Source organism: Carya illinoinensis, chromosome 2 (genome assembly GCF_018687715.1).
Source record: "Carya illinoinensis cultivar Pawnee chromosome 2, C.illinoinensisPawnee_v1, whole genome shotgun sequence".
In the NCBI taxonomy this organism is placed as follows: Eukaryota; Viridiplantae; Streptophyta; class Magnoliopsida; order Fagales; family Juglandaceae; genus Carya; species Carya illinoinensis.
This window is the reverse complement of record NC_056753.1, coordinates 18,805,075-18,829,278: the sequence shown is the minus strand read 5'-3', so window position 1 is coordinate 18,829,278 and position 24,204 is coordinate 18,805,075. Positions and strand designations below refer to the sequence as shown.

At 34.5% G+C, this 24,204-nt stretch overlaps 2 protein-coding genes across 2 annotated transcripts; one reads left to right on the top strand and one right to left on the bottom strand.

Moving 5' to 3' along the window:
• Nucleotides 1–1,452: 1,452 nt before the first annotated feature.
• On the top strand, nt 1,453–5,622 carry LOC122300240 (heat stress transcription factor A-5). The gene is made up of 2 exons (XM_043110744.1): nt 1,453–1,806; nt 4,134–5,622. The coding sequence occupies exons 1-2, from the start codon at nt 1,564–1,566 to the stop codon at nt 5,361–5,363; spliced, it is 1,473 nt and encodes a 490-aa protein (XP_042966678.1). The 5' UTR covers nt 1,453–1,563; the 3' UTR covers nt 5,364–5,622.
• Nucleotides 5,623–6,286: 664 nt separating this feature from the next.
• On the bottom strand, nt 6,287–11,487 carry LOC122300239 (selenium-binding protein 2-like). The gene is made up of 7 exons (XM_043110743.1): nt 11,200–11,487; nt 9,600–9,795; nt 8,451–8,678; nt 7,915–8,146; nt 7,672–7,779; nt 7,276–7,548; nt 6,287–6,771 (listed from the first exon to the last, which is right to left on the bottom strand). Exons 1-7 carry the CDS (start codon nt 11,354–11,356, stop codon nt 6,490–6,492), a joined length of 1,476 nt encoding a protein of 491 aa, XP_042966677.1. The 5' UTR covers nt 11,357–11,487; the 3' UTR covers nt 6,287–6,489.
• Between the last annotated feature and the right edge of the window lie 12,717 nt (nt 11,488–24,204).

Below are 24,204 nucleotides of genomic sequence, written 5' to 3'. Positions count from 1 at the left end.
TCATATAAGTAATGGAATGATGAGAGGATAATGAGTAGTATTACTCTATTAGAGATTTAACATTAAAAAAGCTCCATCCGGTAAATTAAAAAATCTAACTTAAAAAGAACTATAAGGCCATGTTTGATTTTATTCTTTTAATTTTTTTTTCAAAAACATTTCAACTTTAATCTGAACATCTTTTAAATTTTAAAATTTTTTATTAAAAAGATAACAATTTTCACAAAAATTTCATCTAAACAAAATATTCAGTCTATATATGTATAAACTTTTATAAAATTTAGTACAAAATGCATAGTTTTTTTTTACTTGAATAATTTCTCATTTTCTGACCCAATTTTAAACATTTAATAAAAAAAATGTTTCAAACTCTTTTCTTTTAAACTACTGAAATTTTTTATTATATTTATACATTTTATCAACGAATAGGTTAAGCTTATGATTTTTTTATAACTACTTTATAACTCTTTTTTTATCAAGTATAGTTATATAAAATTGAAAAACTTTTTAAAGAAGTAAAATTACTAAATTAATTAATTGAAACGTAGTTTAAAATATTAAAATATGTCATTATCCAATATTACAAGAAAAGAATTATATCTATAAATAGGTGTGTATAACATACTTAATAAGGTTGTTACTTATCATAATTAAATTTAAGAAAATTAAATTATTTGAAATTAACAAGATTATGGGTGTAACCGGTCTAGTTCGATCTGGTTTTGGATATATTTTATAATTGAACCGGTATATATTGATTTTAAGATTTGATTAACCAATGTCACACCGGTTACACTCCTAAATCGATACTTTTGATTTTACTGAATCCGGTCCAGTTTGGTCCCATTTTTTCGATATATTATATAATATATATAATATAATATATAACAATATAATGATATTATATTATAATATATTATAATATATAGTGATATAATATTAATATAACTATTAATAGAATATATTATAAGAAAAATATAGAGTTATTTATATAGGATTTTAAAACTTAATATTATATTAATTAATAATTTATCATATAATATAAAATTATTTTATATATAATTATATATATTATATATTAATATAAAAAAGTAAAAAATATATATAAATCAGTCCAATGTTAAAGAAATAAGAATCAAAATAAGACTGATTTGGATTGGTTTTAAAAAAATAAAATTAATAACAAATTTAATCAAACTCGGTATCAGACTAAAGCTATCGATTCGAATCGAATCAAATCTACCGATTCACCGATTTTTTTCACCCCTAAAACAAACTCGACAGTAGATAAAAATAAATCGTAACAAAATGGTAATTTACAAAAGTAAAAAAGAAAAAAGAAAGTACTGTTAGAAATGAGTCTGCAGTCAACACTGCAACGTATCCACCGTACAGGTTTGACCGGCATCTTATATTTTTATTATTAAATTATATAATATCTGTATTCCTGTCACGCATCTAATTTATTGTCCAAATTCCCTTCATCTCTCTCTCTCTCTGTTAGGTTCTTGTAATTTCCAAAAAGATCCATTCGCAATCGGATCCAACTCCCATACGAGGAAGATGGACGGAGCTCCGACGACGAGCGGGAGCGGATTGGGTGCTGGTGCTGGCGGGGGACCGGCCCCGTTTCTGATAAAGACGTACGACATGGTGGACGATTCGGCGACGGACGAGATCGTGTCGTGGAGCTCCCACAAGACCAGCTTCGTGGTCTGGAACCCCCCCGAGTTCGCCCGCCACCTCCTCCCTACCTATTTCAAACACAACAACTTCTCGAGCTTCATCCGCCAGCTCAATACCTACGTCTCTCTCTCTCTCTCTCTCTCTCTCTCTCTCAACTTGTTTTAATTCCACTTCTGATTTTGTTTTGCTTAGGATTTCCAAATGAATTCGGTTGTTTTTCAGTCATTGAGATTCTCAAATTATTCTCTCCAATGATTGGTGGCTGAAATCAAGAAATTGTATTCTGTCTTTAATTAGTAATACCATTTTCAAGTATTCTGATTGCTTAAGTTTGTAATTTTATCTTCTCTTAATTTTTCCGTCAGAGATCGGCATGGAACGAGTTGTTTTTCAATTTATGTTTTGGTTTTCATTTTAGGTTTGTCAAGTAGTTTTTCCGCTCCGAGCTTTGTTCGGAGCGAGATTACCAGACAGGAGAACTAGATTATGATTCCTTTAGGGCATGCATGACGTATAGATTCCCTTCAAAACATCAGTCTTGGAGACATAATTGAGAGCCAGTATTAGAAATGGGCCTTATATTTCTGTTTCCGCTGGTTGGTGCTACACAAGATTAGAATTCTTCTTCTTCTTGATTAATTGTTTTTTTCTTTAATTCTTCTCTTCTCTAAAGTGTCCTCCGTTTTAAGTTATTTCCAGGGATTGACTATGACTGTGAAGCACCTGAATTTTATATGACAATGCATTTTCTCAACCACTTGAGTTTACTCTCTAATTTATCTTGTTCCTTATTGTTTTTAATGTTCTTGGATAGTCTTTTGCAGTTTTCTATCTTACTAATTTTAGACCCACGGGATGTGTTAGAATAATTGAAGTTATTAAATGATAACGAAATAGTCAACTAACATACCTTGAATCATTACTAAATAAATAGACCATTTAAGAGGATGCCAATGTGATGAGCATCCTGATGTCCAAAGTTTGGTTGAACTTGTGGCTCTTTTCTTCTCTAGCTCTTCTTCTGCCTGTATGTGAAGGATGGAAAACCGCACAAGTTTTGCTTGGGTGGAGAGAGGGACCAAAAGCCTAGCATGCCAAAGTAGTTGTATCCATTTAAAAGTCATAAATTATAAGCTCTTTAACTTCCTGTAAGATTGAATTACCTTTATGAACCCCTTGGTTATGAAACGAAAAAGACGTACTCAGAAAACCAAAAGAGGTGACTTTTTGAAAACCAAAAGACGTGTTAGGAAAACTAAAAGACTGTTATGTAATTTTAAATTTTTGGCTATCACATTATTATGTTACTATTTTATATTGTACGTCTTTTCTTTTTTTAAGAAATTTGGCTGATGTGGGCAACAAGAGGAAATCAGATGGTAATGCTTCCACTAATATATTTTGTAATAGATTATGAAGAGTTTTGGGCAACCCTTTCATTACAAGTAATAGTTGCTACTTTTGCCATCAGCTCTGGGTTGGTAGCAAACATAAAAGTCATAATTCAACAAAAAATTGGAATTGGATTTGCACTGTGAAGTTTCATTTCAGATGCCACATCATTTGGAGTCTGGACCTCAGGGTATATTGATGTTTTTAAGTGTTCCGTGATTGGTGCGCTTGCGCGTGCAGACTTATACAAACATTGATTAACAACATTTTACTTTGCCATGATTCTAAAGGGGCTATTTTTGTTTGCTTTTTTACTTGAGGGATTTTGCCCCAAGTTTGTGGGAACTCAAATAAGATTTTAGGAATTGTAATGGCATTCAATGCACAATCTAAAAAACAAGCTGATTTTTTCAGATGCCATTTTAGTACATCAAATTTTTATAATGCTATTATTTTTCTTGAATTACCTCTGCAATTCATTTAATATTTAACCATGAGAAAGAGTGTATTGTCTTTTTGTTGGTGGAATTGATTAGCTTTTTACAAATAAAAACACAATTTTGTACTTGAGTGCAAGGATGAGTTTTTACTATTCAAAAGAAGCAAATGCTTTTTCATTAAAGGACATTCATTAATCTCCATAAGACTCCCTTCAACGTTTTGACATTTTAGTTTGAATGTTTTTAGAGGGGCCAAAAGAGGGGAAGAGTTGGGGCCTTTTTGGAAACACAATTGTTCTATAAGATATTCTCAGACCACTTCATTACTATTCACAAATAGTTCACTGTTATTTGCTATTATTCACAAACTATTTTACTACTATTCACATATGACCTGAGATATTCTTAGTGATTTTTTCTATATTTATTTATGAATCAAATTTCCACAATTTTTATCTTCTATTTTAGGAACAAATTTTGTTTGCTTTTTGAAGCCCTTGTTAGTACGAATTTGCAGATTTTTTGAAAGAGAGCAGGAGACATTACATTACATGTGTATAAATTTAGAGATCTTATTTAAGTTATCTGAGAATGTTTTGTTGTGTTTTTGTCCAGGGATTTCGAAAGGTTGATCCTGAGAAATGGGAGTTTGCCAATGAAGAATTTGTGAAAGATCACAAGCATCTTTTAAAAAATATTCACCGCAGAAAACCCATTCACAGCCACAGTAACCCTCAAGGTTCTGTGGTCGATCCAGAAAGAGCAGCTCTTGATGAAGAGATTGAGAGGCTTTTGCGTGAAAAAGCTGTACTTGAGGAAAATGTTTTGAGGTCGAAACAGCAGCGGTCAGCTGCAAAGCTTCAGTTCAAAGAACTAAAGCAACAAGTGGATAATGTGGAGCAGAGGCAGGAGAATTTGCTGAACTCCTTAAAAAAGGCTCTTGAGAACCCTACTTTTGGGGAGATTCTTGCTCAGAGAATTGAATCTATGGATTTTTCGGCATATAATAAGAAAAGACGACTGCCTCAAGTTGATCAGTCACAGCCAGTTGTAGAAAATAGTTTTTTGGATAACCAAAGCAGTTCTAGAGAGTTTGGGAATGTTTTCCATCAAGATTTCTCAAATAAGCTGAGATTAGAATTATCACCAGCCGTTTCGGATATTAACTTGGTTTCACATAGCACACAGAGTTCCAATGAAGATGGAGGAGGTTCCCAGAAGAAAGTATCTGTAGAACCAAAAGGTTCACAAATGAGAACTGAAGGCTTTGGATTTCCACTTGAAACATTAGAGCTCTCAGATACAGGAACGTCTTTTAATCTTAACATGGATTCTACTTTGTCTAGGAAAATGCCAACCAATGAAGGTCCAAGGCTCCACTCGTCACAGCCAAGCTTGGCCTCTAATGAAGAAGGTGATAATCACATTTCCTTCCATTTAAATCTAACTCTGGCCTCTTCTCCATTGCAAGTCAACAGAAGTCCTTATTCTGCTAGTAGGATGCCCCAAGTAGTTGAGGAAATTCGGGAATGTCCAGATTCAAAGTCTAATGCCAATGGTAAAGAATCTGATACTTTGGCCTTTCCATTGAGCAGAAATCAGGCCAACGATACAGCTTTGTCTTCCTCTCAAAGGGCTCCAAATAACAATGAAGAGCCTGCAGCTGCTCCAGCTAGACCAAATGATGTCTTTTGGGAGCAGTTCCTAACCGAACGACCAGGTTGTTCTGACAATGAAGAGGCAAGTTCTGCATATAGGGCATACCCATATGAGGGGCAAGATGATGGAGGGTCGGGCGTTGGAATGTCCCGAAACGCCAAGAGCGTGGAGCAGCTCACTCTTTGAACATCAATGTTTTTATGTGCACAATGACAACTTACTGAAGGATACTCCTGTTCTTGCCATGCTTTGCAAGATCAAATAAGATCATATTCATGGCAGTGCCATTGTCTTGAAAGGACTGCATTAGCAGTGTGGCATTGATGCTAATGTAAGAAAAAGATATTTGGTTGTATGATATACTGATTCCTCCACATATGTATTGGTAAGGCAATAACCTATTCTTAATCTGACATCATAATTATATAATTTTCCTTTATCTCCACTCCTTAGCAAAAAGTTCTTAACCTTGTTCTTTTTGAACTTGATGTTCTTCTTTCTTGCTTCTAAGATTTTATTCTTACATCAACAAAATATGTTTCCACCCCTCAGAAGTTTATTCTTGACAAGTTGTGTTTTTTTAATTCCTATATGTTAAAATTTTTGTTGTTGATGTTTTGGATTTGTTTAATAATCTTGAGAAATTAAAAAATATTTTTCTGGGTTTATTATATTTGTTTTTAATAGATTGATTGGTGTAATCAAAATGATATGTATACTCTTGACTGGTTGACAAATGGTATATTTGCCATGTATGGTTAAAAAATTAATAGATGTTGGATGGAGGAATTATTTTTTCAAAACTCAAGTATGAATTGTGCCAAAAGTTCAAGATTTTTTTAACAAAATGGTAGAAATAGAGTCTGCAATTAACCCTGTATGGCTGGCTATATGTAATTCCTGTGGGTAAAGTAAATAACTTAAACTCTAATTTTGTTTCTTTCCTACCAAGGAAGCCCCTGCCCAATTAGGAGACTTGACTTCAATTCCTGTCAAAAAGGAATATGGACCGACCTTCAACAACCTCTACTTCGACTCAAAACTTTGTCAGTATGAAAAGAAGAATTCCGGTCGAAAAAAAAAAAAAAAAGAGGTGGCAAGAGAATACGAATGATAACATAATTATCTGTTTATTTCTTTCACAGCAGATAGATAATATGTATTGACTGAAAGTGCAGACATTATTCATCCATTGAAGACTATCCTGCCCCCAAATGCTCCATTGCAATCAACTTAAGGTAGGACATATCACTATATCCTATTATTATGTTAAGAGATTATTAGCCTTCATTGCTAGAGAAGGATCAGTTGCTCAAATCCATATATCTGAAGTGCAGTCACCACCAGGATATCTCATCTCGTGGGCAAGTGAAGGACCATCAGGTCCATCTCCAAAATCCACAAAAAATTTCGGGTTTATTGTTAGACCACCTTTGTCAGTGTTGACATCAAGCTGTAACATGTGAGATCCCTTCTCCACTAGTTCAGGATAAAACTGACGATCCCATGTGCTAAAGAGTGAGTTGGTGACATAGAGCCGCTTCCCATCTAAACTTAACTGGATCATTTGAGGTCCTCCTCTCAATCTCTTTCCCTGCAAGAGAAGTATGAACCAAATAAAATTATAGGCACTCCATGCAGCAAGAATTCTATATCGGATTAGTACAGGCCTGTAAATCGCATGCATATTTACAGTCATTTAACTGGAGCCTATCATTTGAATGGTCTAGCCACTATATACAGTAGATGGTGTTGTTGACTCATTCGAGGTTTATCTGGGTTATTCAATTACTAAATGTAAAACACTGTCAGTAACCAGATAATGAATATGCTAGTCAACCGACTAACTGAAGTTTTGTTACAGAATTACGATGCCTACCAGAACAGAAAGAACCAAATAGATTATCTAATGCATCTCTGTGTCAAACGCTTTTAGTGCAGAAACTGTTCCAAGTCTTACCCAACTATTGCATAAGGATTATTACAAACCAAGGCTCTCATTAAGAAATTGGCAATAAAAACATCCAATCAATTACCAGTTAGGTAGCAATAGCTAGCTCGGAAAGAGTTCTAATGTAAAAATGGAGATTGTACAAACCTTGATCTCTGGCACATCAAACTGCCTTGTTTTACCATCTTCTCCCTCAGCAACTATTGGGCTGCCTTTCTGTAAGAGTCCCCCAACCCACACCTGTCCTGTCAATACAGGATTCTTAGGGTCCTCAATGTTATACTGCCTCACATCCCCATGAAGCCAGTTCACGAAGTACAGAAAACGATCATCAAGAGAGATCAGAAAGTCAGTAATAAGCCCAGGCATTTCTGGAAGAATCCAGTTTTGCACCTTCAATGGCTTCACTGATATTGCAACCTACAAATAAAATTCAGAGTACTGTGGATCATGACGCTTTTAAGAAAAATACAGACTAAATTTTAAGCTGAACACTCACATGGGCACGCTATTTTAATAGACATTTATATCTTATGTGCATACCTCATGGCTCCATGAGCCATCTTGGGTCTTGAAAAATCGCACCATGTTACTTGTCAAGGCACACCCAACAAATCCTGCGTCTTTTGAAGGATCATGCAAGAACCTTATCTGCAAAATGAGATATGTTAACAGAAAATACATCTGGAATTATAAGAACAATACTAACAAGGACTAACTGACAAATCTTAACATTGGCAGACTCTAGACACCAGAAATGATGCTGCAGGTTGCCTACACGCTCACCTCCAAAGGTAAGAGCCCTGTATTGCCAAGATCCAATATTTGTCTCAGTTCGCCCCCGGGCCAGCTGTACACATGCAGATGCCTCCCATACAAACCATCAGAAACATCTTGAAGGTTGAAACCTTTAGTGAAAGCAACAGGGGCACCCCATGATGAGCTTATCATGGTGTTGTGTCGTGGTTGGTACCAGAAATCATAGCCAAACAGTGGAGTATTCCCTGGTTTCTCCCACCTGATAGACGTTAGGGAGGTACGAGGTCATATATTATAATCAAATCCGCCATAAACATTCTCAATTTAAAATGCACTGATTAAAAAATGTTATTAAATTTCCACCATCACATTATAGAAGGATTTCCATTGCTGCTTGTGTATCATTAACGTCGTCGTACATGTTAACAGATTGTTCACATAAAATATTCTGAGGAATCAAACCAAACTGTATTCATAGATGTGACAGAATAAAATACCACCATACTCAAATATATAGAATATATCTATGCGTATGTCTCAAGTTAGATAAAAGATAACACCACCTTCCTTTCACATTAAATTCAGAATCAAGTAGAAGAAAGCCATTCCCTGCAGCATTTCCATCTTTATCTCCAAGACATGAAACCATTATGTCTCCAGAAGCAAGGCAATGGGATGTGTGTGGATAAGCTAAACCAGTCTTCTGAACAATATCTTCGGGCTCAACAACTTTATGCAAGGCCGGAGCTTTTGGATTGGTTTTAGTGTCAATCACATATATGCGACCAGATCTGAAAAAACTGACCTAGTAAGGCAATATTATAGAGACTTGATGGATCTATTTCAATTGACAAATTATCAATACTCATAATCAGAACTTTTGGGAGGAAATAAATACTCAAGGCCTCTTATAAAAATGAAGTTATTCTACAATGCTTCCCTGGAATCTTGAGGCACGTAACAACCCTATAGTAAAGATCATTTGGAAATACAGGAAAAGCGGCAGCTCACCTGTGTTCCTTTTTGTGTAGACTTCCAAAAACATTAAATGCAACTGATATTACATATCTAGAACTACAAAACCGGAGACACAATTTTCAAGTCCACATATGTTGAAGTTCAGGAATATGATACTGCTTGTGAAACTACATTAAGGAAAACTACAGCACAAATAAGTTATTATTAAATAAAGAAATCATCGCAAGATTACTACAGGCCGTATACTACACCCACATGATCCCAATAAGCAATGAAAGTATGACATAACTACACAACGACAACTCTGATAACTAGTACACACAGAGATAAAGAGAACTTCAGACTGTTGGGATGGCAAATTCGAAACATTACAGTACATAATTTTTGAGTTACTAACATGAACCACATTTACATTTATCAAACGATCATTCGCAACCAAAATCTCAGAGCGTATGTAAGAAGAAAAAGCCAGTCTCTGAACTGGCAGTTTACCAGTTCTTCGTAACATAGAATTCTTTGCAAGATGTAGGCTAAAAGGCTCTTGCTTACATTCCTTTCGTATAATATTACGTGGCCAATTTGTCTCCCCCTTTATGATTCATCAATAGATTGGCATTTCCCAAATAAAAAATAAAACACGGGTTTAATTATACTACTGGTATGATTCTCTGCGTACCTCTATGTTTATATGTATATAAAGAGTCACTGATGCAACATAAAGTGTAGTCTCTTACACAAGTGAAGGTAGGATGAGAAAGCGTCGATCTGCCGATGGATCTCCATGGCAAGAACTACATGCATTCCACCCTGAATGATGTAGTTCATCACCTATATATGGCACGCGCAACCTGTTGATAACTTTTGAATAAGTAGGAGAGCTTGGATCTATGTCCACCGTGGCCAGGTAATCAGGCTTCTCTCTTCCTGTTCCTGTAGATACATTGGACCATTAACTTGTTACATTACGTCAAACCAAGACAAGTAATTCCAAATGATTCTGTAAATCCATAAAAACGAAGCCATTCATCTATAGAAACGAAAGGACTCTCATCAATTGGTGCTAGCATCAGCTACAAGTTACTTTAAAAATAAAATATTACCTAAATCTCCATCACCATAAAGCTAAAAAGTTCACTTGGATGCCCAAAAAAAAAAAAAAAAAACAAACAAACAAACAAACAAAAGTAAAATAACAGAGAAAAAATTATCCAAATAATAATAAAAGTAGATTTCTTGAATCATAACAAGGAAGCCTAAGGATATTAAAAAACGCTTCAATTCACCAATTGGACTGCAGGACTAAGGAGTAGAGGATTTTAAACACACTTACAAGTAGAAGTTAAAGAGGAGACAACATGAAATTTATAGGCTTACTTGTTAAGCTCTAGACACTAGTAATGAAGCGTGATATTATGTTCAAGGAAGCATGATGTTATATACTGTTTGTGAAAAGATAAACTATAGTGTAGGAGCAAGTCAGGATGCATTGCATAAAATGGGATCGTGCATCAGCAGCATTTAATCCTCCAAATTTTCCCGGCAAAGTAGGACTAAATGGATCATTCTCTTGCAGTTAAGGAACATGTAGATAACGGATTAGAAGAGAAAAAATAATATCCCTGAACGCTGGTAACATGTCAAAGAAGGAGAAAAGAATTGAACAAAGAGAGCACTGAGTAACATATCTTTTACACCAATGATAATACGGAGGTAAGACGCAAGGAAATCAGAAGCTAAAAGGATCAACGAGTGATTGAGCTGTCAAAATCGTGCAAGGCTTCAACATGTAGAAAACGGCAGCAACGTACTTGAATTGGACAAAAGCATTTAAAATTGAAGCCAAAACTTTCCTAGTCTTTCTAAAGCGGGGCTCTTTGAATGGTTTGCGGATCGCAGGCCTCAAGACATGTCATATCTAGGACTAGGAGAAGGAAATCAATTCCTATACATCGTGGGATATTTGGTCAACCAAATAACAGCGTTTTTGTTGTCTTGAGTCACCGAAAATTCCAGAGTTACTGAACTAAAAGGAGTACCCTAAGGAGAGGTGAACAACCTTCATTAGTTAGTGCTTTTACCTTGGAAATTTTGATTTCTCATATGTAATAAACTCTTAAGCTCTCTCTCCATGACAGTCAGTAATTAAGAACATCCACATCTCATCGTGTTCATTAATTACTTAATACAGAAAAACACGAAATCGACCTACTAATATCTGCAGAGTCTCGTTTCGGTCAAACTACCGAAGCTAATGCAAAACCGATCAAAAGTAAGAGGAAGATAAGGCTGAATGGATCAAAAGTAGAGGAAGATGAAGCTGAGTCACCAGCGTACCAGTGTAAACGCAAGTGACATAGATCAGAGCTTCTCTGGGACCAGACATGGCCTCCAGCGGGGTGGCGTACCCGGGCCCTGTATGGCAGCACGCGCCCTTGTGCGCATCCTTCTCACCTACCGCTCCGTGTTTCAACACCACCACATCCGTCGCCATCGATAACGGTACACACAGAGAGTTACGGAAACTAGAAAGAAGAATAAGAAGATGAGGAAGCAGAGAATCGATGTGGGCTATACGGATGACGATGGACCTTGAGCTTTTAACTCAAACTTTGACGTGTGTAGTAGTCTGTTAGGCAATATATAGGAGGGTGACACCACTACAATTTGTTCTAATCATTAATATTTTCGCTTCGTGTCCAGGAGGGATGTATCTGGACTTTCGCCGTTTTAGATGTTGGAAATCTTATCCGTCTCTTCACGAGGTTCATTGATGGTTTAGGATATGTTACCTGTCATGTCATATCGTGATCATAAAAAAAAAAATGCTTTAGGTTCCGGAGCTACCGTTGACATTTTTTTTTATTTAATTTTTTTTCTTAAAAAAAGAAAAAATTGTTTAATATTATTATAGATTTTTTATATATTTGTAAAATATTTTAAAATATTAAAAAAATATTTAAAATAAAAATAATTTAAGCTTAGCGATAACTGTAACATCATCCATCATAAAATCGTTTTGGTATATCTATATTTTTATCTAAAATAATTAACCAAATCTTAACCTTTTAATTTTAATCAATCATTTTTTTTTTAATCATCAAACAATACCTTTCCTTCATTTATCATAATATTATTCAAAACAGTACGTCTACAATCAATCATCACCCACGCAAAGCTCTACATTAAAATATGGCTTTTCTCTTATAGTAAGGCTTGCAATCTCTTTAGGTCCCTCTTCAATCTAGCACCATTCATCTTCTATTCTCAAGACTCTCTTGACCAGTTCATGAGCCACATTATTACCTTCTCTATGTATAAACTTCACAGACCAGTCAAGTCGATTCAGTAGCCTACCAAGTATGTCTTTAAACATCTGCTCTATCGAAGCATATGTTTTATTTTCTTCTGTTACCCCTTTGATGACTCTTTCATAGGCCTGGGCTCCGACTCTGACTGGTGTCGGAATCGGAAGTTCACTCCGACTCCGATCGGAGGTCGGAATTTCGAACTCCGATCGAAATTTCGAGGACTTCTGATCGGAATCGGACTCCAACCTCCATTCGATCCGATTCCAATATATTTGGACCCCATTGGTCCAATTCTGAGCCCTAAATTAAAAAATAAATAAATATAATACATATTACATCTTTCAAAAACTCCTATACAATTGTTCAAAACATTGAGAATAGTTTAAACAATCCATTTCGAACATCTTCCACTGCAAAAATAAAAACATCTTCTAATACATCTTCGAATACAAAGGTGCTCCAGAACATCTTCCAATACATCGTGCTTTGTCGTTGGTGATACCTGAAATTAAAATAAAAAGTCACAATCAATATAAAGAAAAAAAAATTATTCAAAAAATTTATTATTGCTAAAAATAAAATTTGATTATCATTTCTCACCAATAAAATTTAAAGGGAGTTTATCAACTTAGCCACGCTCCAAGTATCAATCATTGGCAAGTATGCTATGGTTCACAATTATATTTATGAAATCATAAAAAGTATAGGGTTAATAGATTTATGAAATCATAAAAAAAAATTAAATAAATCAATTGAAATACTCAAATAAAGTTACCTAATTCAAGCTTATAGCTTACAACATCAAAGCCAATGGTATCTAGTCCAATGGGCGTATCACTTAACCAGTTTTGTGTGCAAACGAGGGCCTACAGTTGACGGTGACAATGAACTCCAGTAAAAATCCAATACTCGACCTCCAGTGCCAAATTCCAACTCAGAGGCAACCGTAGTGATAGTAATGACCAGCACATCTCGGGCGTTGCTGGTCATTACGAAAAAGGATCTGATACTAGTGGAATTAACCTTCCACTAAGTTAATAGCTGAAATATATCGCTAGGTGCATCGACCTCTTCTATAAAATACCGTTCAATTTCAGAAGTACACTGCATAATATTCCTTATTGCAATGAGTTGATGATACTGATTCACAATATTGTAATCTCGACGTGGTGGATGTAATGAGTTATTTGAGCTACGGTCATCGAAGAGAGGTGTCGGAATCGAGTGTGAGGTGCCCGCTGCGGATGAAGGCTAATCACTATTGTTGTAGTGGGAATATAAGTCATCAAGATCCTTTTTAAGCGATGTAATAAACCATGCAGCCTTCACTGCCCCCATTATGGAATTTGCCCAAAATTCTATCAAGGCCAACTTATATCGGGTGTCCAGGATCATAGCCACAAAAAGTAATCTATTTATTTTCTCAACATCCCCCCAATATTTATCATATTTGGTCTGCATCCTCATAGTCATACTAGATAATAGTCCGCATCGATCAGTACAACCTTCTTGCAAGTAGTAGTGAAGCTTTGAGAGCTCGCTGAAGAACAAGTTTGCATTTGTATATGCAGATCCAGATATCCGCATAGTCATATCATAAAAAACTTGTAAAAATCTCATGAAGTGCCCCACACTAGTTTAATCATGTGTGTCTGGTACACTAAGCCCCTTTCTTGCAGGCTCCAGCAAGGCATACTTAAAGCCCCCATTCTCCACCTCCATTCGCTCGAATGCTCTTTGGTACTTTTGTGCCACATCCAACATAAGGTATGTGGAGTTCTATCGAGTCAGAACATCCAAGCACAATGTCTTAGAACATGAAATCCCAAACTAACTTATTATTGCCTTGAACTTGGATAGCCTTTGAGGGGAAGCCCTCACATATTGCATAATGTTGCGGACTCTGGTAATGGAATCGTCAACCTCTTTTTACCCCTCAACGACAATCAGGTTGAGGATATGAGCACAACATCGAACATGAATAAATTCGTGGTTGCGGATGACATCATCTTTCACACTTGTATTCCTCTTGAACCATTCAATTGCAGTGTCATTGGCACTGGCATTGTCAATTGCAATATATAGAACCTTTTGAATTCTCCAATCCTTTAAACAATCATCCATCAGTGCCCCAATTGATGCTCCCTTATGATCAATAATTTCTTTGAACCCAATAATCTGTTTTCTCAAATTCCATTCACTGTCGATGTAGTGTGCTGTGATATACATTTAGGAAATGTTTTGTATGGAAGTCTATGTGTCAGTCGTAAATGACACTCTTTGGCTAGTGGTAATGAACATCTTCTTCATCTCCGCCTTCTCTTTTGCATGCTTCTTCATACAATCCCGCATCATTGTATACCATGATGGCAATGGAAATCGTGGCTCAATAGTCTTGACAAACTTTCGGAAGCCTCTTTTCTTGATTATGGTAAAAGGCATCTCATCTTCAATTATCATCTTAGCAAGCATATCTCTCACCATTTTTTCATTGTATTGAGGGATGATCATTTTCTTAATCTGTGTACCATCAGTGGCCGTAGAAGTTTCGTAACCGAGCTTGGTCTAATTAGTGGCAGACTCTCCCTTCACTATTTTATACCGCTGGCAACCATTAAGATGGGCTATTAAGACAGAGGTGCCTTGCTTCTTTGAATGACATCCATAGAGTTGCCCACAGTGGTGGCATCTCGCCTGTGGGTTCTCACGATTACTAGGAATCTTGGTGAAATACTCCCATGTCCAAGACCTTTTTTTAGTAGTTCATGGCTAAGGTGGCGTTGCAGATGGAGGTGGGAGATCCCCAATACCCATCTCCACATCCTCATTAAACTCATCATCATCTTCTATGTCTACTGGAAGTGGGAATCGACTACTTGCACAAGAAGTAGCTGCTCTAGAAGTGGGTCTAGAACTCAGTGACCTAATTGTGGCAGTTGGATTCCATGGTGACAGAATTGTGGCATTTGGATTCCCTTTCGACCCTCCACTAAGTGAAGCATCCATATCTATCAAACATAAAATAAATTAATTTGGAGGTTGCTACCTTAAATGGTAATAAAATAAAATAAATACTGAAACATCCATTAAATACTGATAGAAAGCATACCCAGATACTAGATAGCTTCTCTAAATTGGCATGTTATACGATCTTTTTGTGGAGCTGAAGATGAACTAGCCTTGAGCTTCACAATTTCCTCCTCAAACAACTTCTTAAAACGTGATAACTGCATTTCAAATGCCAATTGAAACATAAGCCAGCGAAAATGCAAAACAAATATTCTATGAATAAAAATGCAAAACAAATAACTGCATTTCAAATGCCAACTGAAACACAATTAGCTAGGTAGGAGAATTACATTTATGATGTCTATTATGTTCTCAAATACTCTCGACCAACATATTTTCTAAGACAAGAACCAATATGGTCTCAATTTAGCCATCTTGTCATGTTGGAGATCAAATATATATGTTGAATTATTAAACCCCATCAAAATAGGTATGAAGTGATGGTCTGAAAAATACATAGACTCAATAGGGGAAGACAATATCCCTCTTCCTTCTTACATTTTTCTCATGTCTATATATATGAATATCGTAACAGAGAATTTGAGAAAACATAAGAGTTTGTACAAATCACCGTATGTTCTAGATTTTACCTCTCAATTCACGAATAAAAGTTTAATGTCAAACCACATATATATATATATTATTGTCTCATTTTGATTTCTATTTTTCTACACTTATTTTTTACTGTTAATCTATGGATGAGCAATCCATGTGACCATGTTGTTCACTTCCAATCACCTGAAAATGCACTATCAAGATTAATTACATGTAAATTGCACTTTGGGCGTACCCTCTAATACTCCTGATGTCTATTATGTTCTCAGTGAAATTGTGTCTTTAACCCCCCTCCCCTCTCTCCATCAATGAGATTGTCTTTAATTTAACTTCATATTCTATTATACACAAACTTCTTCAATACTGGCCTGAATTCCTACATCACCTGTGGCTATTTACTTTCCTATTTTCTAATGATAATAAGTGGGCTGTTCTTGAGAAGCAATTGTATATACTTTGTTTTGTTCCCTTCTATGATGTAACAATTGACCAACTGGTCATGTATACTTCATTCTCATGTCATGAAACTGAAATCAGAAATAAATGAAATTTAGTGAGGAAAACTGAAGAGGGTTATTTGCACAACAGTGATGTTTTTGCACAACAGTTTGTTGAGTCGGTAATTTATGCATCATTTGAGATTCGCTAGATATGCAATTGAGGTGCCTGATTAGTTTCATATGCATTTTTATATGCAGCAACCAAAATTGCCTCTTTTCTGTGTTTCTGGCTTTGCAAATTAAATAGATATATTAAAATGAATTTTTGTTATGTTTATGTGCTTAATCGATCTTTCAATTATTATGTGCATTTATTTTTGTATGTAAATTACTCTCTATTCATTTGATAAAGAGAAAAGTTAGAGATATATAATTACCACACAGAATGCTACAACGAAATTCAAATCCAAAAACTTAATTGTTCTTATAATTACAACCACATCCAAATCTACACAAAATAGGAAACTGTACCCAAAATCAGTATTCAAATAACTAAACAAACCAAAGTGGGTCCTTGAGAAATGAATCTCTCAATTCAATTCAACCACCTAAAAGAATCGGAAGACTAGCCTTAGAGAAATTAAAATACAAAAACAAAACTGTGATAAACCCATCAACTGAAAGTCTGAAAGTACCCAAAAACTAAAAAATATACAGTTAACAAACCAAATTACCATTTCCACTTTTCAGCAACCACCCAGGAATTTGATAATCAAAAGAAGCCATCTTGTTACCGAACCAATGACAAATATATCAAGCCAACAATTCTATCTATGTTACCCACTTTTAATTGTTCTTATAATTACAACCACATCCAAATCTACACAAAAATAAATAGAAAATGATCTAATTTAATATAAAATATATATCAACAAAAAACAAAATAAATTCCAAATGTATAACAACCACATTTGTTGCCTTCAGACTTCAGAGTTCAGAGAAAACAAAGATGCCAAAGATGATTGAAGTACAAAAATCTACCAAGTACCAACTATGAGAAGAAATAAGATAAAGAAAATACTAACCCTAAGTTCCTAATTTCGTGATCTTGTACTAAGGAGTGAGGCGTGGCGCCGTGGGCAGTGGCACTGTGATTTTGTGAAGACGGCGCCGTGGGTAGCGGCAAAGTTTCGAAGGTGGCACGAAGAACAAATGAAATGGGAGAACCAAGGAAACGACGATGAGCGACTGAGTAAGGGAAGAATAAATGAAGAAGAAGAAGAAGAAAGGGGCGGCTGACTCGCTGAACAAGGGAAGATGAAATGAAGAAGAAAGGGGCAGCGGCTTTATCTTCATGTAGCAAACAACGTCGTTCCTATTTCAAGGAATTTTGTCGTTTAAGTCAAGGGGGGAAAAACAGAGATTCAAAATGACGTCGTTTTGAATCTGTGTACTTTTTTTTTTTTTAAAAGTCAGAGGTTGGAATCAGAGTTCGGGGCTTCGAACTCCGACTCTGACTCTGACCCCATTTTCGGAGTGTCTCCAATTCCGACTCCATGTTCCGAAGATTCCGACTTCGCCGGAGTCGAAATCGGAACGGAGTTCGATCGGAGTCAAAATTTTCATAAATTTGCACACCCCTACTCTTTCAGCATCTCTTTCATACACTACATTTTTCATATCAAGTTCCCCTACTAGTTCCATAGCTCTCCATAGAACAGTAGCTTCAGCCATATCAGAAGTGCCACTAAACAGCTTTGAAGCACTAAAGGAAAACAAGATCTCTCCCATATGATTTCTTGCTACTATACCCAACCCCAATCTGTGTTCAATCTTATCAATAGCTGCATCAAAGTTTAGCTTAGATACTCCCTCATCAGGTGGCTTCCACTTGGTATCCTTCCTCCTTTTGTTGTTAGAGTCCCTTATCTAATGCATCTCAGCTCAAGATGCTTGAAAACACTTGAGCCTGGAAATTGCATCAGTGACAACTTTGCTTGGGCTATCAAACTTTCCTTCAAAAACCAAGTTATTCCTTCTGGTCCATAAGCCTCTCAAGATCACTCTTCTACTTTGCTCTTTTGCAATCTTTCTTGCATATCAGTCCAGACATTGAATAAATCCTTCTCCTCACAGATCCACTTTTGAAGGCCACTCTCACCTTCTATCCACACATAAGATGCAACTGGACACTACCACAGCACATGACCAACAATTTCATCATTCAAGCAACATGTTTGACAAGTAGCATCTTCAAGAATTCTCCTTTGGGCTAATTTATATCTTGTTGGCAAGATGCTGTTTAAAGCCTTCCACAAAAACTATTTAGTAGAGTTAGGAACATTTAGACTCCATACTCCTTCCCAAACTTTTTTCTGAGCTTGTCTATTTGAACACTCACCAAACCCAACTCTTCCCATGTCATTACACAGGTGATATGCACTTCTCACAGAAAACCTGCCATCCTTAGTGTAACCTCACAAGATTTTATCTTCCTCACCGTACCAACTTAATGGTATGCTACAGATTTGAGCAGCTTCATTTCTACTAAACACTTCACCAATCAACTTCTCATTCCAGCAATGAATATCTTCAAAAATAAGAGAGCTCACCTTGGAGTCAACCTCTAACTGATTGACTGGGGATCTTACTTTAAACTCTGCTACATTGGGAAGCCACTTGTCAATCCAAATGGAAATACTTTTACCATTACCCACTCTACACACAATTCTTGCTTTGACCAAGGCTTGTGCAGACAATAAACTCGTCCACATATATGAAGGTTTATAGCCAATCTTGGCCTCAATAAATTGGCTTTTCCTATAATACTTTTCCTTAAAGATCTTTGCTGCCAATGATTCAACATTTGTTTGCAACATCCACCCTTGCTTGGCAAGCATAGCCTTATTAAAAATATCAATGTCCTTGAACCCCATCCCACCCTCCTTCTTGTTATCACCCATTTTATCCCACCCTGTCCAATGGATGCCTCTGCCCTTTTTATTACTATTCCACCAAAACCTTACAAGCATGGAGTTGATCTCTCTACTCAGCTTCCTTGGAAATCTAAACACATTCATTATATAAGTAGGAATAGACTGTAGGACAGCCTTACTTAGGACCTCTTGACCAGCACTAGACAGAAAGGAATTTTTCTAGCTGCTAATCTTCCTCCACACCCTTTCCTTAATACCTCTAAAAGTTTCATACTTTGATCTTCCAATCATAGTTGGAAGGCCAAGCTATTTTCCATGATCCCCAGAAGAAGCATCACCAGCTTCTTGCAAAATTTCCCTCTGAATTGATGCTCTTATATTAGAAAGGATGGTTGTCTTCTGCCTATTTAACATTTGGCTTGAGGAAACCTCATACAGCTTCAATATTTCATGTATAGCCATCCACTCCTCTCTACTTGCTTTGCTGAAAATCACAAAATCATCAGTAAAGAGAAGATGATTAATACTTGTCCCTCCTCTTGCAGCAACTACACCCTTTATTCTTCCACTAGTTGCAGCTTGACTTAGCATATAATTAAGCCCTTCTGCATATAAAATAAAAAGATAAGGAGATAAGGGGTCTCCTTGCCTTAAACCTCTCGTTGGAATGAAACTCTCTCCCACCTTTCCATTGACAACAATAGAATATGAAACTGATTCCACATAAGCCAATATCAACTGGATCCATTGTTCACAAAAACCTAGCCTTTCCATAATCGAATTCAAAAAGGACCACTCGATTCTATCATAAGCTTTAGACATGTCAAGCTTTAATGCCATGTTTCCCTCTCTTCCCTTTTGTCTTGCTTTCATGGTATGTAGGATCTCATAGGCCACCATCACGTTGTCAATTATTGATCTGCCTGTGACAAAAGCACTTTGCAGACTAGAAATTATATGAGGTAAAACATGCTTAAGTCTATTTACTAAGACTTTTGCTATAATCTTGTACAAAACATTACATAAAGAAATAGGTCTAAAGTCATTTACAAAAAGTGGAGCATCTACTTTTGGAATCAAAAGAACATTAGTATGGTTCAGGTCACTTGGCATACCTCCCCCATTTAGCACCTCTAGTACAACCACACTTACTTTAAGACCCACAACTTCCCAATGATGTTGGCAAAAATCTGCTTCAACTCAATCAGTTTTTAAAAGTACAATCCAGCAACTTATCTAAATCTCTTATATATTTCATTTAAAAATTAAGCTTAAAGTCTTGTTAAACATTTCACAAGTTTAAAATCTATCACTTGTTATATTGCGTCCCTTATCTAATTATATGCAAAATCTTTACTAATTTGTTGGTCACTCAAAAGTTATAATTAAAGTCATGAGTGCTAGCTAGGGGTGTAATTAGTCTGATTCGGTCCAGTTTTAGACGTATTTTATAACCGAACCAATATACACCAGTTTTGATAATTGAAGAACCAATACTAGACCAATTCACCTCCAAAACCAATACTTTCGATTTTACTAATTTTGGTTCAATTCGATCTGATTTTACTGATTTTCACAATGAAATAGCATGGTCGGGCGCTTAGGACGGTGAGCTTAGAATAATAAACCGATAAATTAAAAAATTTGATTAAGTATAAAACTAAGAATTATAGTAAAATTATTATAGTATACATACATTATTTATAAGAATCATATTATCATATATGCTAGTGATAATATGATGTTCAAGTAAAATTAAAATTAAAAGATTTTATGTATAAAATTAAAAAATTATATATTATATCAAATGTTATAATAAGATTAATTTTTATTTTGTGTTATTAGATTATTATACATGAATTTTAAGATTTTATATTATATTAATTAGAAATTTAGCATATAATATATATAATATAAATAAATCATATAACAAATTATTTATATAATATATATATATCTGAACCGGTCTAGTCTTAAAAAACCAAAACTGAAATCTGACCGGTTTTGAAAAAATGAAACCTATACCAAACCGGTTTAGCACTAGACCGAATACACAAGCCCGGTTTGAACCGGTTTACCGGTTTATTGATTTTTATTTTCAACCCTAATTAACGTTGTTACTCTACCTTTTCAAATATTCCGCTCAAAATTCCGGTCGATGGATTTATTTGTTTTTTTTAATAACATATTCCCATAGTCATACAACTTTTCTACAATGGGTTCGAAAATGATAATATATAGTACGTACTTACAAGTATTTAAGTTCCTTTTTAACCAAAACAAAAAAAGTATTAAGTTCTTTTTAAATAAATGAATGATCGATATGTAAGTGGAAAATAATAAATAATTTTTTAATAATTTAATAACTTATTAGGCGATAAATTTAATGAACTGAAGATAAATAAAAAGCTTAAGGCTAACATTTCTCTTCTATGAAATAATCCGCTGCAAATTTTAATTTGTGGCGTTCTTTATAGTATTTTTAAAAAAAGAAATTAAATTTTACACATCCGAACTCATTATTATATCAAAATTGATGATTTCCACCTCAAACTACTAATTTTGACAATCTGTGTTCATAGTTAAGATTTGAGCGTTAAATTATCCAAGTAGAAGAACAAAACTACATATAACGATGGTTTTAAAAGATTTCTTGTTGGTATTGCTATTTTTTCCTCAAAAAATGCTACTTAGACACATACAATTGACCTATAAATATGATCGATTGTGATTTTTATTTTTTTATAGTTTACTTAATATTTTAAAAAAGTGACTATTTGTGAATCAATATTTTTTTAAAAATATTTAAAAAATAGTTAAAAGATAAATAAAAAATATTTGCATTTATCAATATAAAGCAAAAGCACAATTCTCGATCCCTTAACATTGTCTTATTTTCCTCTCATTTAAAAAAATAATTGAAAAGCGTGACTGCCATGATTACTTAACGAATTATTTTACATTCATGTTTTTAGTCCACATAAATAAGTTTTTTTTTTTCTCTCATTTATATTTAGAGTTTTGCTATATACAGTTATTTTTACTTATTTTTTATGCACTCCACTGATATAATTAGCCAAAGGAATTATTTTATATTAAAAAAACAACACAGCCAATTACATTAGTAGAATGCGTAACGATACACAAATGGAGGGTGGCTATTTGTATTTATGCGCTCCATGTATTTACGTGTGTAAATTGGTCTTTTGACCAAAAAAACATCTATGTCATGTTCATGTCCATTTCTTTATTAAAATAAATTGAGTTTTGTAGACCTACAGTACTGTTGTGGTATGCTTGAGCAGAGAGGACTCATGACAATTGTTAATGACGTATTTCGTCAATAGACCGGAAGAGGAGAATGATCCCTCTCTGGCCCACTGAGGTGGTGTTGGACCCTTGTCGTCAATGTGTGGGCCCTGATATGTTGGGCCTGGATGAGGCTATGTAGGCCCCTGACTGATCTGGTGTGGTTGTGCAGAGTTCGTGCGCATGGCCATGGTGATGAAATTAGATAAATGCAGGAAAAATAGAGAGAGATAGACATGCATAAATACGTGGTTCGGCATTGAGTCTATGTTCACGGGGGCTTAGGAAGGGGAGAATCATTCTCCACTATAATAAGCTTGATTTATAGTCTCTCAAGGTCTCTCATCCTCACTGTGCAATAGGTTTCATAAATCTCTCTTCCCGGTCTATACACTATCGCAAGATCCCGTGTCTGGAGTTTGAAGAAATAGAAGAAAAGGTGGAAGAAAGAGGAAGAAGATGGAAAACATTGGGTAGAAAGAAAGGAAGAGCCATGTAACAAAGGGCATGTTTGAAAACATAACTGTTTTTAGATATTCTCAAACTATTTCACTATTATTTATAAATAGTTTATTATTATTCACAAATTAATCACTATTATTCACAATTTATTTTATTATTATTTATAAATAATTTGAGATACTTTTAACATCCAAACAGAGTCTGAAAATAAAGTTTAAAATGATGTATTATATCATGTCATGTGGTTAGGGCTTTTGCAGTCACGAATTAAGGATCACAAATGTGGGTCGTTGGATATATAGGGCCAATTTGATGGGCTTATCCCTACAACCTAGATCCGAAAGGTTTTACATATTTTCATAATTTTTGTTAATATTTATTTTCATGTTTTTTCCAAAAAATATTAATTCAATAATATTGTCTTTTTTATTATTCTTATGTTTACGTAAGGATTTATTACTAATAAAATTCTAAAAGATATACAAAATTATTTCTATAGATTATTATTCCGAAAACCAAAAATCATTTTCATATCATTCGGTTGTGTATATTGATATTTGTATATTAAGATTGATTATTTGCCTACTTTTCTATAAAAAAATAATATATATTTCCATATTGTTTTCCAAAAACTTAGTTACTTCCATGAATAATAATATCTCTTTAAAAAAAATTATTAAGAAAGGTAAAAAAACATTATTAGAAAATTATAAATATTTTGTAAACAATTGATTATCTCTAAAGGTAAAACAATTTCTAGAAAATTCTAAAATATAACATTATTTCTATATATTAGTATTCCAAAATATAACAATCATATAAAGTATTCCAAAAAGTTTATTTCATTTTTCTTATTTTTATATTATTTTTATTTGAATTTAAAGTAGTTAGAAAGAATTGATGAAGGAAAAAAATAATAATCTTTAATTTTCATATTATTTTACAAAAACGATTTAAATTAAATGAATAATCATATTTTCCAAATTATTTTTCTTTTGTAAGAAAAAATTTTCTACACTTAGGGTGAAAAAACACATGTTTTATTATGTAGAAAACAAATGCAATTACTACAAATTGCCTGAGTACTACATGCATTACTTTTCTTTTGTGATCACCGTACGTACGTATATATTGTTACCTATTTTTGTGTCATGAGTTTGTATTTTATGTATGATAATAACAATGCTAGTAAATCCTTTGGTCGATTCCTACAAAATGCTTTTAAATTTTATAATACTTTCATTAATTTGCTCATTTCTT